At 46.6% G+C, this 12,087-nt stretch overlaps 1 protein-coding gene across 2 annotated transcripts in view; it reads left to right on the forward strand.

Annotated features, from left to right (window-relative positions):
* The window catches only part of MAML3 (mastermind like transcriptional coactivator 3), a 438,815-nt gene that overhangs the window by 421,872 nt on the left and 4,856 nt on the right, over positions 1 to 12,087 (forward strand). Inside the window, exons 3-4 of one of the 2 annotated variants that reach the window (XM_033857353.2) lie at positions 4,422 to 4,661; positions 8,907 to 8,988. In XM_033857353.2, the coding sequence (XP_033713244.1) occupies positions 4,422 to 4,661; positions 8,907 to 8,988 (322 nt within the window). Of the gene's footprint in view, positions 1 to 4,421; positions 4,662 to 8,903; positions 8,989 to 12,087 lie in introns of both variants that reach the window. The other variant, XM_019926497.3, reaches the window with a different exon arrangement.

Here is a 12,087-nt window from a genome sequence, read left to right on the forward strand (position 1 = left end):
CCTGGCTCCACGCTCGTAGCGTTAGCCCAGACGCGCGGGGCCGGGGGGACCGGGTGGGGGAGGAAGGCGAGTCCTGATTAAGCCATCTGCAGGCTGGGAGGGGGGGCGGGGGGGACACGCCGCGCGGGCGAGCGGGCGGGCTGGCGGCGAGGACCGGGCTGACACCACCATCTGCTGGGGCCGAGGAGGAACAGCAGCTGTTCCTTGTTTCCCCCGACGCAAGCACCTGAAAAAACGCCGAAGCCCCGAGCATCCTCCAGCCAGTTCTCCACTAAGCCCCGGCACCCCAGTCCCAGTCACCGCCAGAAGCCTCTTGCAATCCCCCCTCCAAGGAGCCAGCAGTCTTTGGTCCACCGCCAGCAACCCCGGCCCCTCTTACCCAAACACGGGGCATGTTCTTGAAAACACGTAAGAGAAAATAAAGCTTCCTTACGCACAGATTTATAAATAAACAGATGGCTACTCTTGAGAGATTTTTACCACAGCTGCTTTTTGAAGTAAAAACTGCCTCTTTGGGGGAAGTAGGGTGTTTTTTACACCTCTGACCTATCTCCAGCCCTTAGAAAATTGCTAAGATCTTTTCCCTAGAAGAGAAGATATGTAAAATAGGTTCGTTGGTTTTGATTTTTTTCCCCCTCCCTTTATTTTACTGAAGAGTGAGAGGTTTGGGGAGTAATGAAGATCTATGTAGTCAATTGGATTTCTGAGAGGAAGAGGCTGAATTAAGATTCTGGGTAGAAGGCAAGGGAGGTCGTTGGGCAGGGGGTGGAGTGGAGAACAAGCTAGTAATTAAAACTAAAAATACTGCATCATTTGGCTTCAAGGCATTACATTTCTGGTGACGAAAGCCCAGCCTGGTTTTCTCTGATTGCACGCACAGTGTGTGTCCTCCTTAGAAACAAGAGCGGGGGCTTGAAATTCTGAAATTCGACAGACTAATGCTCATTAAGCCCTCTTAGACGGGGGGTTAAAATCCACCATGTCATGTGCATCAGCTAATGGCCTCAGCCAGCTCCATTTGTAAGGTGTCACTTGGCACGTCTTCACACTTGGCATACACACCTGAGGCTGGGGCTCTGGGTGTCACTCACCCGCTGTTGAATGCAGCAGAGCTCAACCTAGGCTCACAAATGTTTCATAGGGAGGGCAGTCCTGTAAAAGTGCACATAGCCCTCCTGCCTCTCGGTCTTCAGGTCTTTGGTGAGAAACCTGAAGGCAAAATCTTTGAGAGGGAACCATTGGGGGACATATATAACCCTGGGAGGTAATAATCAGACTATCCCTTTGGGAAGGCTTTTACGCACTGTGCTTTAGAAGTTCAGCAACACCCCGCCCCATCTGAAAGGAGAGCGTTCCTATGAAACCTTTCCTAAGCCGAAATGGCTTACAGTGAAGAAGCAAGCACCTTAGGACACATCTTGCTGAGAATGTGCGAAGTAAATAGAGAGCACAGATGCTCACACAGTTCAAAGCTACGGCAGCTTGGTGCTGAGCTGCTGAGTGTGGTTCCTGGGGAAGGAGCTTGGTGTTGCCACGCTTGTTACTGGAGGAGCCTGCTGTCTCCACAATCACTCTGCAAAACAAACACTGAACGCTACCTTAGATTTTCACCTTCTTTTGTAAAAGCGAAAATCCTCTTCAGATTTCTTCCAGTTACTAAAAACAGATACTAGTGTAGGTGTTTCATAAAAGGGGAGTGGCGTAAATTGAACTCTTGAAAAGTGGCGGACTTGTATTTCTTTTTGGTCTAGGAAGACAGGGACTAGATATGCTTAGATGAATCTACATCCTCACCTCATTTGCCTCTCCCTTTCTTTCTGGGTGGAGAGAAGGCTGGGAGAGCAACACATTACTACTTATGGCTCCTGGGCAAGCTCACCAGGTACTTGAGGGCTAGTCTCACAGGACAAGAATATCTCAAAGTGTACAAAGATAAACGGGGCCAGCCCAGACCAGTCCTCTTATAAAACCAAGCCAAAGAGAACTTGATCTTCCCTTGGGTCTCATTTTCTTTCCAACTCCCTCCTCATTATCAAAATTGGAAAATATCAAATATTCTGAAATACACAGAAAAAACTGTATATCTGTATTTTCACTGATTGGTCAACTATCTGCACTTCCGTGTGAATTCGTTTGCTAAAGTGTTAAGTCAGTCAGCCATTTGTCTCCAAAGGTGGCAAGAAACAGCTCCATCCCATTGGAAGGAAGGGTTTGGAAAACAGGTGGCAAGTTTGGGGGGGAAAGGAAAGAGTGAAATATCTTGACCTCTGCAGGGGTCAGTCATAAAGTAAACTTTTTGGTGGCATAAAGTTCCAGGCATTGCTGAGTATAAGGTCTTTTTATTATTAATATCTCATAGCTCTCTACCTAATAATTGTCTATGTACAGAGAAAATACACAAAGACAAGAAGTTTTAATTTCAGTAACACCACACTTACCATTTGAAAAATAGAACACAGTGTATTTATGGGAGACATACTATATATTTAGTCTACAGGCAATTCTTAGGCACATGCTTGGCACCGTGGACCCGTCGTCTGGGAAAGGCCTATGCTTGTGGAAGGAATACTGAATTTAGACTCAAAGTCAGTGTTCCAGTTCTGCAAGTTCTGGTTCTTCCATTTGCTAACTGTGTGACCTGGGCCACCGCACTGATTAACCAAAACTTCTTGAGCTGTTGTTTCCCAGATGAGAGGAGTAAAGGGGTTTTGTTTGGGTTTTTTGTTTGTTTTGCTTGTTTTGTTTTCTTTGGGTGCTGATGGGAGGGACGAAGAGTACCTGAAGATGTGGGTTTCGGTGTACTTGGAAAGAAGGACGTGAATGGCTGAGCTCCACACAGTAGCGGGAAGGGGGGTCCAACAAGCCCAGGCTATGGGGGCTCCAGTGCAGGGCTGCGTCTCTAGGAGTTGTGTCAAACACGACTCTCTGTTTTGAGAGGAAACTGCCCACGTGACTGACTGTACCAACACTGAAGAGGTAGCAAAGCAAAAAGAGGACAAATATTAAAATCCAGTTTGACTGCACTCTGTTTTTCATATAGGATGGCTCAGAAGAGGTGGATAAAATTCATGTTGTTCACAGAGCAGGCTAGTGGCATGCATTAATGAAGGAATGCATTAATAATGATGGAAATACCATTGCAAATAAAATGCGATAACTACTGCACATCCACTTAAGGTAGTCACTTGCCTGTAGACATCGGTGTAGTCTTAATTCCCTTCACCCCATATAACTGGAAATAATAACCAGTGTGGAAAAAAAGAATGACTATCTAGATTTTACGATGAGGAAATCTTTTTTAATCCAGTTTAACTGGATACAAAAATGTAAATACTGTAGTTATTCACATTTGTTTCTCATGATCTAAGTCTCATAATTGTGCCTCATGATACGACTGTGTATGTCCTTACACGTATACCCATTTAACTTGTGTACCTCTCAGCAGCTTCTCTTCGTTCAGACTAATTACTTGAAACTTCAGTGAATTAAAAGAAACCTTTCTGTGAAATGTTCAGACAATACTTTGCCATTACCCGCTATGCTTGATAGAACGAACAGGAAAGAAAGCATCGAGAAAGTACATCTTACGGTCACAAACCTACTTTTCCCATCAGCTGCTTTTCCCCAATGGTCTACACCGTCGGGCTGTTACTTCCCCTCTGAGTACAGTCTCCGAGTAGTGGCTTGGGCTGTGTGTGAGGAGTTCTCTAACACTCTACCTCCTGTTCCTTAAGGACCAGTCCTTAAAAGTTGCCATCATTTGATTTGACTGACGGACACATAATTATAGAATCAAGAGACCCAATTCAACCCCCCGCGTTTAAGTTATCCCAGACACCTGAGACCCAATTCTATCTTTAAAGATGTTGGGAGATTTCGTATCTTTGGTCAGGGTAACACACTCCTACTTCTCACCATCAACAATTCTCACTAGCAGGATTTTTTTTTACACGTTAAAGCTTTCAAATGTCACAATTAATTAGAATTTCATCAAATAGCAATCTGCTGATGAATCACTTCCAGCAGTCTTCTGTGAACGTCTCTCCTACTAGCTAAGAAGCACAGTTTAGCCAGGCAGGCAGTAAGGATGAAGAGGTAAGGTGAGGATGCCTCATTCCAGACTTACAGATTGCTAGCTGAAAATGCGGTTCTTGTTCCTTAGCCAGTCCCATCAGAAACAGACTGGACCGGGTCTCAGATTTTCCCAGAGCCGTGCTCTATTACTGTTGCCCTGTAGCCTCTCCAATCCCGCCTGTGGTAAGGCCAGGTTTGAGGACCACTGGGTTCTTTTTATGGAAATGTAATGTGTGCCTCTCGGGATCCCGTAGGTCCCTAAGCCGGGCCCTACCCCATCCCCCTAACCCCTGTGCTTTCCTTCAGAGGTGGAGTGGCTGCATTCTCTTCTCTTCCTGTCCTTCCAGGAGCAGCATCCGGTCGGGCTTCCCCGGACCACAGGCCCCATGCAGTCCTCCGTACCCCCGGGCTCTGGCGGCATGGTCTCCGGAGCTGGTCCAGCGGGGCCCAGCTTCCTGGGCAGCCAGCCCCAGGCAGCCCTCATGAAGCAGATGCTCATTGATCAGCGGGCCCAGCTGATGGGGCAGCAGAAGCAACAGTTCCTGCGGGAGCAGAGGCAGCAGCAGCAGCAGATTCTGGCGGAGCAGGTAACTCATGCCCGTGGTGTGATCCATTCGTTCGGCAAACGCTTATTCAGTGCCTGGTGTCTGTGAGGGAGTCTCAGTTCATGTCCTTCATCAAGAAATTCACAGGCCAGCATTTCCTGAGATCACAGAAGAACCTGCAGAATGTAGACCTTTCCGTTAGTTAGGCTTTTTCTTCGAATGAATTAGTTTGTTCTGAAAAGACAGGCTTCCGCCATCCATTTGAAGACCCAATTGCCAGAGACCGTTCTTCAGTTCAAGTCTGGCTCTTTTCTCGTGGCTTCTGGTACAGGGGTCTGTAGAATCAGCATGGGGGGCGAGGGTGGAAGGGGGCTGGCTCACGTGCTTCGTAAATTCTGGTATTTCCAGCATGAAGAAAAAAGAAAATAATTCAGAGAACTTTGCTTCTTGGAGGAAAGTGTCAGAAGGAGGGATTGAGAAGAATTCTTACAGAATTGGTCATGAACAATGGAACAGGAACAATAGCAGAATAATAGGGCCCACAGAACTACCTGGAAACCTGAACTCGGGGTCACAGAAAGGGTGCAAACTTGAGAAAATTCCCAGCAGCTTTGAACACAGCTCAGGAAATGTTTGAGTTAAAGGCCTAACACAGAGAAAGCTTTGCCTTAGGCGTCTTTGACAACCCTTGACATATATAATTCCTCCAGCTTTGAAAGAAAGCCTTCCATGCGGGCTACTCCTCTCAGTTCCAGTGTGTTTTGTTTTTCGAGGTGCCCGTGCCTGATTTCGTGTTATCTCGGGAAAGGCCTGAGGACTTCCCCAGGAGTCCCTGGATGCCTCCCGTGGGGGCCTATCCAGCACGTCTCACCCTTCTATTATAGGAGACGTGAGGCTGTCATCTAAGGCTCAAGGCCCACAATTACCCTTCTAGAATGTTTCTAATAGGATCAGAATTTTGGAAATGTATTAAGCATCCTCCACCATATCTATAGGAGAGGTTGTGTAGGACACGAGACACGTCGAGGTCCTTAGTAACCAAGGGCAGCAGTTCAAAGTAACACCAGTCATCCCCCAAATAGAAAAATTGTACTGTTGAGCACAGTTCACTTATGTTCCCTTGTTCGCTTTTGTTCTTGAACAGCTGTGTAATTATGTCCCTTTTTACTGAGGTCAGTCAGCTTCCCGGCAGCTCTTGTACAAACAAACCTCTATCCCTCTCACCCTGCATAAGGTGTGTGACAAGGAGCCATGCTCGTATCTCTCAGACAGTGATAAATGGAGCTGCCGAGGGGAAGCTGGGCTTTGCAGATCCGCCCCTCAGCCAATCCCAGGAAATTTCAGGTGTGCCTGATACTTGGAGGGATGGTCTTCGATGTCTGTGCTGTGACCAAGACACAAAGGGGAGTCGGGATAACCAGGCCAAACTCAGCTGTGCCAGCCCAGGGGTGTCCCCACTTGGAAAGGTCAGCCAGCCCCGGGAATGAGGGGGAAGGCGGGAGACCGGGAGCATTGCTTTCACAGGATGGTGCCCACAGACCATGAGGTGAGAGAGTGCGGGACCCCTCAGAACCCGGGACACGGAAAGACAGACATAGGGCTCCTCAGAAGAGATGAGGAAATGGGAAACTGCAAAAAAAAATGAGTATAGGGCTTCCCTGGTGGCGCAGTGGTTGAGAGTCCGCCTGCCGATGCAGGGGACACGGGTTCGTGCCCCAGTCCGGGAGGATCCCCACATGCCGCGGAGCGGCTGGGCCCGTGAGCCACGGCCGCGGAGCCTGTGCGTCCGGAGCCTGTGCTCCGCAACGGGAGAGGCCACAACTGTGAGAGGCCCGTGTACCGCAAAAAAAAAAAAAAAAAAAAAAAAAATGAGTATAATTCCTTAACGACTGTGTGTTCCGGGAGCTGAAGAGGGACCAAGGAGAGAACAGTTCACTCTGGGTCACATCCTTTGCTTATGGTATGATTTTGGAAAAGCCACCTAACCTGTCTCCTCACCTGCCACATAAGGTTTTCCTGATCTCCCAGCCTTCCTCCTGATGCTCAGCATGAGTAATGCGTGTAAAACCCTTCGGAAACTGCACAAGGTGTGGATCTGCCACTTGACCCTGGGGTCACAGAAGGTAGTGTACGAGCTGCAGCCACACGTGCCAGCCATCCTGTGGGACTAGCCCAGAAGTAGGTCAGAGGGATGTAGCATCTCACCTGCACCTGGGGAAAGTGCTTATTGATGCCTACACTTTTGAGGTTGAATGTGGCCATATCAACGCCAAGCTGATTTCCTTGGTCCCTGCAGCGGCAGTGAAAGCATCCTAACACTTTCAATTTTGCCAACAGCGTACTGGGAACACTTGGGTTTCCGGAAAGGACATGTGAGGGAAAACAGAAAGACTGGGGATATCTTGCGTATCTTTGGAAACTTTCAAATGGTTCTCAGTGGACTTAGAAATCAGAACAGAGCAAGTTGAAAGCAGGTGTGAATTAACATTTAATGCGTTATTCTCAAGAGCACAGAGCGTGTCAAATCCCACCCATTCACAAAGGTTCAACGGAATCTGGAATTTTGGATCTGAAAGAAACATTGAGGATCATGGAGTCCCTTTATTTTACACACGAGGAGACTGAAGCCAGGGAGCTTACATGATTTTTTTCAGAGATCGCAGAGCTAGAGAGGGGCAGAGCCAGGACTGGCACCTGGGCCCCCTGACTCCCCCAGGCTACCCCAGGGCTGATGCCCAGTTTTAAGTGGGACAGTTAAATTCTTACGTAATATGGGAAGTTTGACTTCTGAGAAGCTTTTAAATGCTCACCTTACTCTCAGGAATGTTCTTAGATTGCTGCCTAAAAGATTAGCATGGTTTCTTGTCTACGCTGTGTCTATACAATTAATTCATTGCAACGGTTTCGTGCAAAACACCGCAGGATGGGGTGAACAGAGGCCCTTCTTTTCTTTGGTTGCCGTGCTGGCTGGCCTTGTCAAGAAAAAGAAAGAAAAAGAAAATTATAGAGCTGCCCAGGAACAAAAACAAGAGGAAAAAATAGAGATAAACACATGGGTTAAGAAGTGGTCAATGTGTGTTATTTTTATAATGAACACTGTAAAGAGCGGGGCCCTCGCTGTCTGCTTTCCTAGCCCTCGCAGATGAGAGGTGCTTGATGCATATTCCACAGCTGCAGAGGAGGCCAGATGACATGCCGAAGGTCACACAGCTACTTGACGGCAGACCCAGAACGAAAACCCCTTTCTTTGCTCCTTCCACCTCTTATTTTCTCTCCCTTTTCACATACAGCACGATAATGATCATAATAGCCTTCCCTGTATATTGGTAACAGTGCCGGCAGTGCAGAAGCCTCGTGACTGGAAGAAGAAAAACTAAAACGCGGGCCTCCTGGCTCCTGGTGTACGTGGAACCCCACGCGGTTTCCTCAAGGCAGTAAATGCTGTATGTTTGACTTGTGGAGATGTATTTTGCAGGCAGGGTGGCTTCCTGGGAATAAAATGAGCCTTTTTTTTTATAGGCCCTGAGAATCCCATCTTCCTATACCCGAAGCATCTATTTTAGGTCCTTAAAAGTTAGCTGCTTGTCCGTTTGAGCTCGGTACCCACCGTGCTGAGGAAAGCACGCAGGCTGACGTCGGAAAAGCAAAGTCAGAACTGCCTCCCTGGCTACACCTCCCTCATAAGCCAGCAGGTCCACACAGCAGAAAGGCCACAGATGTTCACCAAGGATGTTTGCAGCAGAGGGGCCTCTGACAGCCGAAAGCCAGAAGCAGCCTAAGCAGCCACCCCTAGTAGCACGGGCAAAGACATCGTGGGATGTTCTTATGGGGGGAATACTACTCGACAGTGAGAATGAATGGACCCCACTGCAGGCATCACCGTGGATGGAGCTCCCAAACGCGATGAACGCAAGAAGCCAGTCCCCCAGAAAACAGGCTCAAGTACATTGTCTCAGGCCACTTCTCTGAAGCACAGAAGCAGATGTAACTAACCTGTTGCTAGGCTGGGATAGTGTGCCCACGGGTCAGGTGAAGGGCAGTGGCTGGGAATGGGCAGGAGGGGCTTCTAGCAGCATTCTGCATCTCGACCCACGAGCGTGTTCCTTTGTGAAAATCCGTCGCACGGGGCACGGATGCTACACGCTTGTGCCCTGACCTGTATGCGTGTTATTCTTCAGTACAGAGTTCAGTTTTTGAAAACCCCTTCCTCAGAACAGCCAGGAGATCTAACTGTGCGCCTCCTCCCGCCCCGCCCCCCCGGCCCTCCTTGTCCTATCATTTCAGCAGCTGCAGCCGCCACAGTTACCCCGGCAGCACCTCCAGCGGCCACGCAACCCGTACCCAGTGCAGCAGGTCGCCCAGTTTCAAGGTGAGGCCGGTGCACACCTCTGCCATTGTATCCCTTCCAGTGGGCAAGTGTAAGTGAATGTAGAGCCAGTGACAATGCCACGGCCGCTGTGTTTGTGTCCAGGTAATATTAAAAATATTTAAGAACTGATGATGCCAACCAATCAGAATCCCAGGCGTTAACCTTTGGGTCGCTGGGCCCCAGAGAGGTCCTGGTGGGCCCGGGGCGGGGGCGGGGTGGCGGTGGGACTGGGACTGGAGCAGCTGTTCCTTACCAAAGGTACGGAAGTATTTCGGTGGTTTAACAACCAGCAAAGACATACTGGTGCCGACTGACCTAATATCAGCCCTGTTTACGTCTGGGTCGTCATCTCAGTGGCCATGGGGAGGAGTGGGGGGAATCCCGTGTCACATCTTTCTTGCTAATCCCAGCAGGTCAGCTGACCAAAGCCCTCACTTCCAGCAACCTAGGTAAAAGAATCTGGCTTTCGGCAACCACTAATCTCTGCTGAACATAGAAGACAAATAGGGACTTGAGTTTGATTGGACTTTCTTGATCCTGCCGCCCTTTGCACAAATCCTGAATCATGGCCCCAGGAGCAATGGGTGCACTGTTTGTGTGGCGTTGCCATTTCTCTGTAAAGTAGAAGGTCCACTCAAATATCAATCGCTCCCATCTAGAGATGGGAGCCCCTGTGGGTCTTGTATGGGGTGGAGGATGAGTCTGAGGACCCTTCCCAATCTCATCCACAGGAGTTTTCAGGGGGCCACAGGGGTCATGAAGCAGCAGAAATCCTCATTCCTGTCCTCTGTCCTTTTTGAAGACCTAGATCAATGCATCCTAATTTCTCAAATGTTACCTATCGCTTTGACAATCTGCCAGAAGCTATGAAGCCCCTTGCACAGAAATATCCATATATATAAATAAATACAAACTTTGTGGATCATTTCACAAGTGTTACCCTTTTCCATAGACTGTGGGTGAAAATTCTGTGATCTAGGGTAGCCTTTTTCAGTCTTTGGGTTGCAACACTCAAGTAGGTTGTGAAGATGATTGGCCACAACCAACATTTTTTAACGAAATAATAGAAATGATTGGAGTGTATCATAATTAGGGCAACTTTTGTTTCTATCCTAACCCACATGTGTATGTACTGTGAGTTATGGCTTAAGGAGTCTGAAAGCCGCTGATGTTCACGGCCAGATCTCCCTGAAGATTGCCTGTGGACCCCCTGGGGCTTGAGCCGCTATCACCCCCTCCCAGCCCTGGGACATTTATATCACTTCAGATCCCTTTGGACTCGACACAGGGAAGGACAAAGGGAGTTTGTTCTGTGCACTAAATTAGTGCCAATATTCTTTGAAGAATTCTGTTTCTCACTTGGTCAGTGGTGGGGAGGAGTGGGAAATAGTCATTGTTACATGCGTAGTTTTTGTTGCAGACCCGGAGCCCTCTTTTGTACCTGTGGCTCTCAGACTTGAGCCTGCATCAGATCACCAGCACAGCTGGTTCAAAACAGAAGCCCGCCCTCACCCCCAGAGTCTCTGATTCAGTAGGTCTGGAGCAGGGCCTGAGAATTTGCATCTCTACCAGTTTCCCCACAGTTGCTGTTGCTACTGGCCCGGGGCCATACTTTGGGAACTGGTGCTTTGTATTATGAACTAATTTAAACCATTAAATCTGATAAACCTGGTATTGTGTCCCTTGAGTTTTCTAGGTTCATAACCCATGTATTATTTTTTGGAATACAGGGGCCCACCAAAATTTAGTAACTCCTCTATGTTATGAGTTATTCTGAATGGTTTGGGTCCAATTTAAAAGTTCTACTCTTTGAACTTTTCTAAAACCCCAAATCACAGGTAATCAACCTAGAAAACTTAGCTCCACTTAGGCCAAACAACCAGCGACATTTTAGGTTTCCTAAGCTGGTTGATATGATAACTTTTAAATTTTTCTTCTGTATTTTCATGTAATTTTACTGACATCCTAGATATCATAATGTTATGTATCTGGGAAAACAGCAAATTGATTGATAGATAAAAAATATTGTCCTTGGAGAGAAGTTCTGTTAGGAATAATTTGTCTGAGACCTACAGGTCCACTGACCACTACAGTTTTCAAAGGTTTTAAAGACGCACTTTCTCTTGCTGAGTTCTGTGTCTCTGGGCAATGTTACATGCCTAGGGGAAAAGCTTATTTTACATAAATATAGACTTCTTGTGAGTGAAAATAGAACACAGACCCTTTTAGGGAAAAAATTGCATGTTACCGTCTCTGTTTGAATATGGAAAATTTTCTTTGACGTTGTGATGTTAACCAACAGACAAGAAAATTAATTTGACTACAGTATCTCACAGTAATATCTGTTTTAGACAAAAATAAAAAAGAAGAAAAAGTAGTCCATTGTTTAACATATGTAGTTGTCAGATAAAGACACGTTAATTCTTTGAAGGCATTTGAATTTTTTTCCTTTGTATATTTAAAATCACCCAAGTTCATAAAACCAGATTAATATGAGGTTTTTTGTTTTTCTTAGGTTGAAAATATGGTGCTGACTGCTGATATTAAAAGGTCCTTTTTTTTTTTTAATAAGAACTACATCTGGATAGTGTAGTCATGGACACCAAGTAAAAATAAAGGTTGGCTTGGATTAATGGTTCAATACTTCTTAAGAGGCACTGCAGCATTTTTGCCCTCTAAAGAAAGGAAACTATTTCTCATTCACAAAATTAGTCCAGTCAATATCTAATCCCTCAACATATTTATTCTAAGTTACAACAAAAATGTCCGAAATATGAAAGTCCTTTCATCTGTTTCCAGCAGCCTGTTTTATGTAAATTGGGTCTATCCAATCAGTCTCTGAGTCAGCAATATTTTTCCCTTAAATTTTTTTATAAGCAACTCAATAACCCATTTCACCACAGTTGATCAGATTGGCCATGTAGTCAATACAAATTTAGTTGTTAAGGTCACAAAGCTTCATAACAAGATTGCAAGTTGCAATATATACCACCATCCAGTGTTTAATCAGGAACTTTTTTTAAAAACTCCACTTAGATACAATTAAGCTCAAAACAAAAAATTGAAACGTTTCTAGGGATCTCCCCCCAGATCTTTCTG

Source organism: Tursiops truncatus, chromosome 5 (genome assembly GCF_011762595.2).
Source record: "Tursiops truncatus isolate mTurTru1 chromosome 5, mTurTru1.mat.Y, whole genome shotgun sequence".
Classification (NCBI taxonomy): Eukaryota; Metazoa; Chordata; class Mammalia; order Artiodactyla; family Delphinidae; genus Tursiops; species Tursiops truncatus.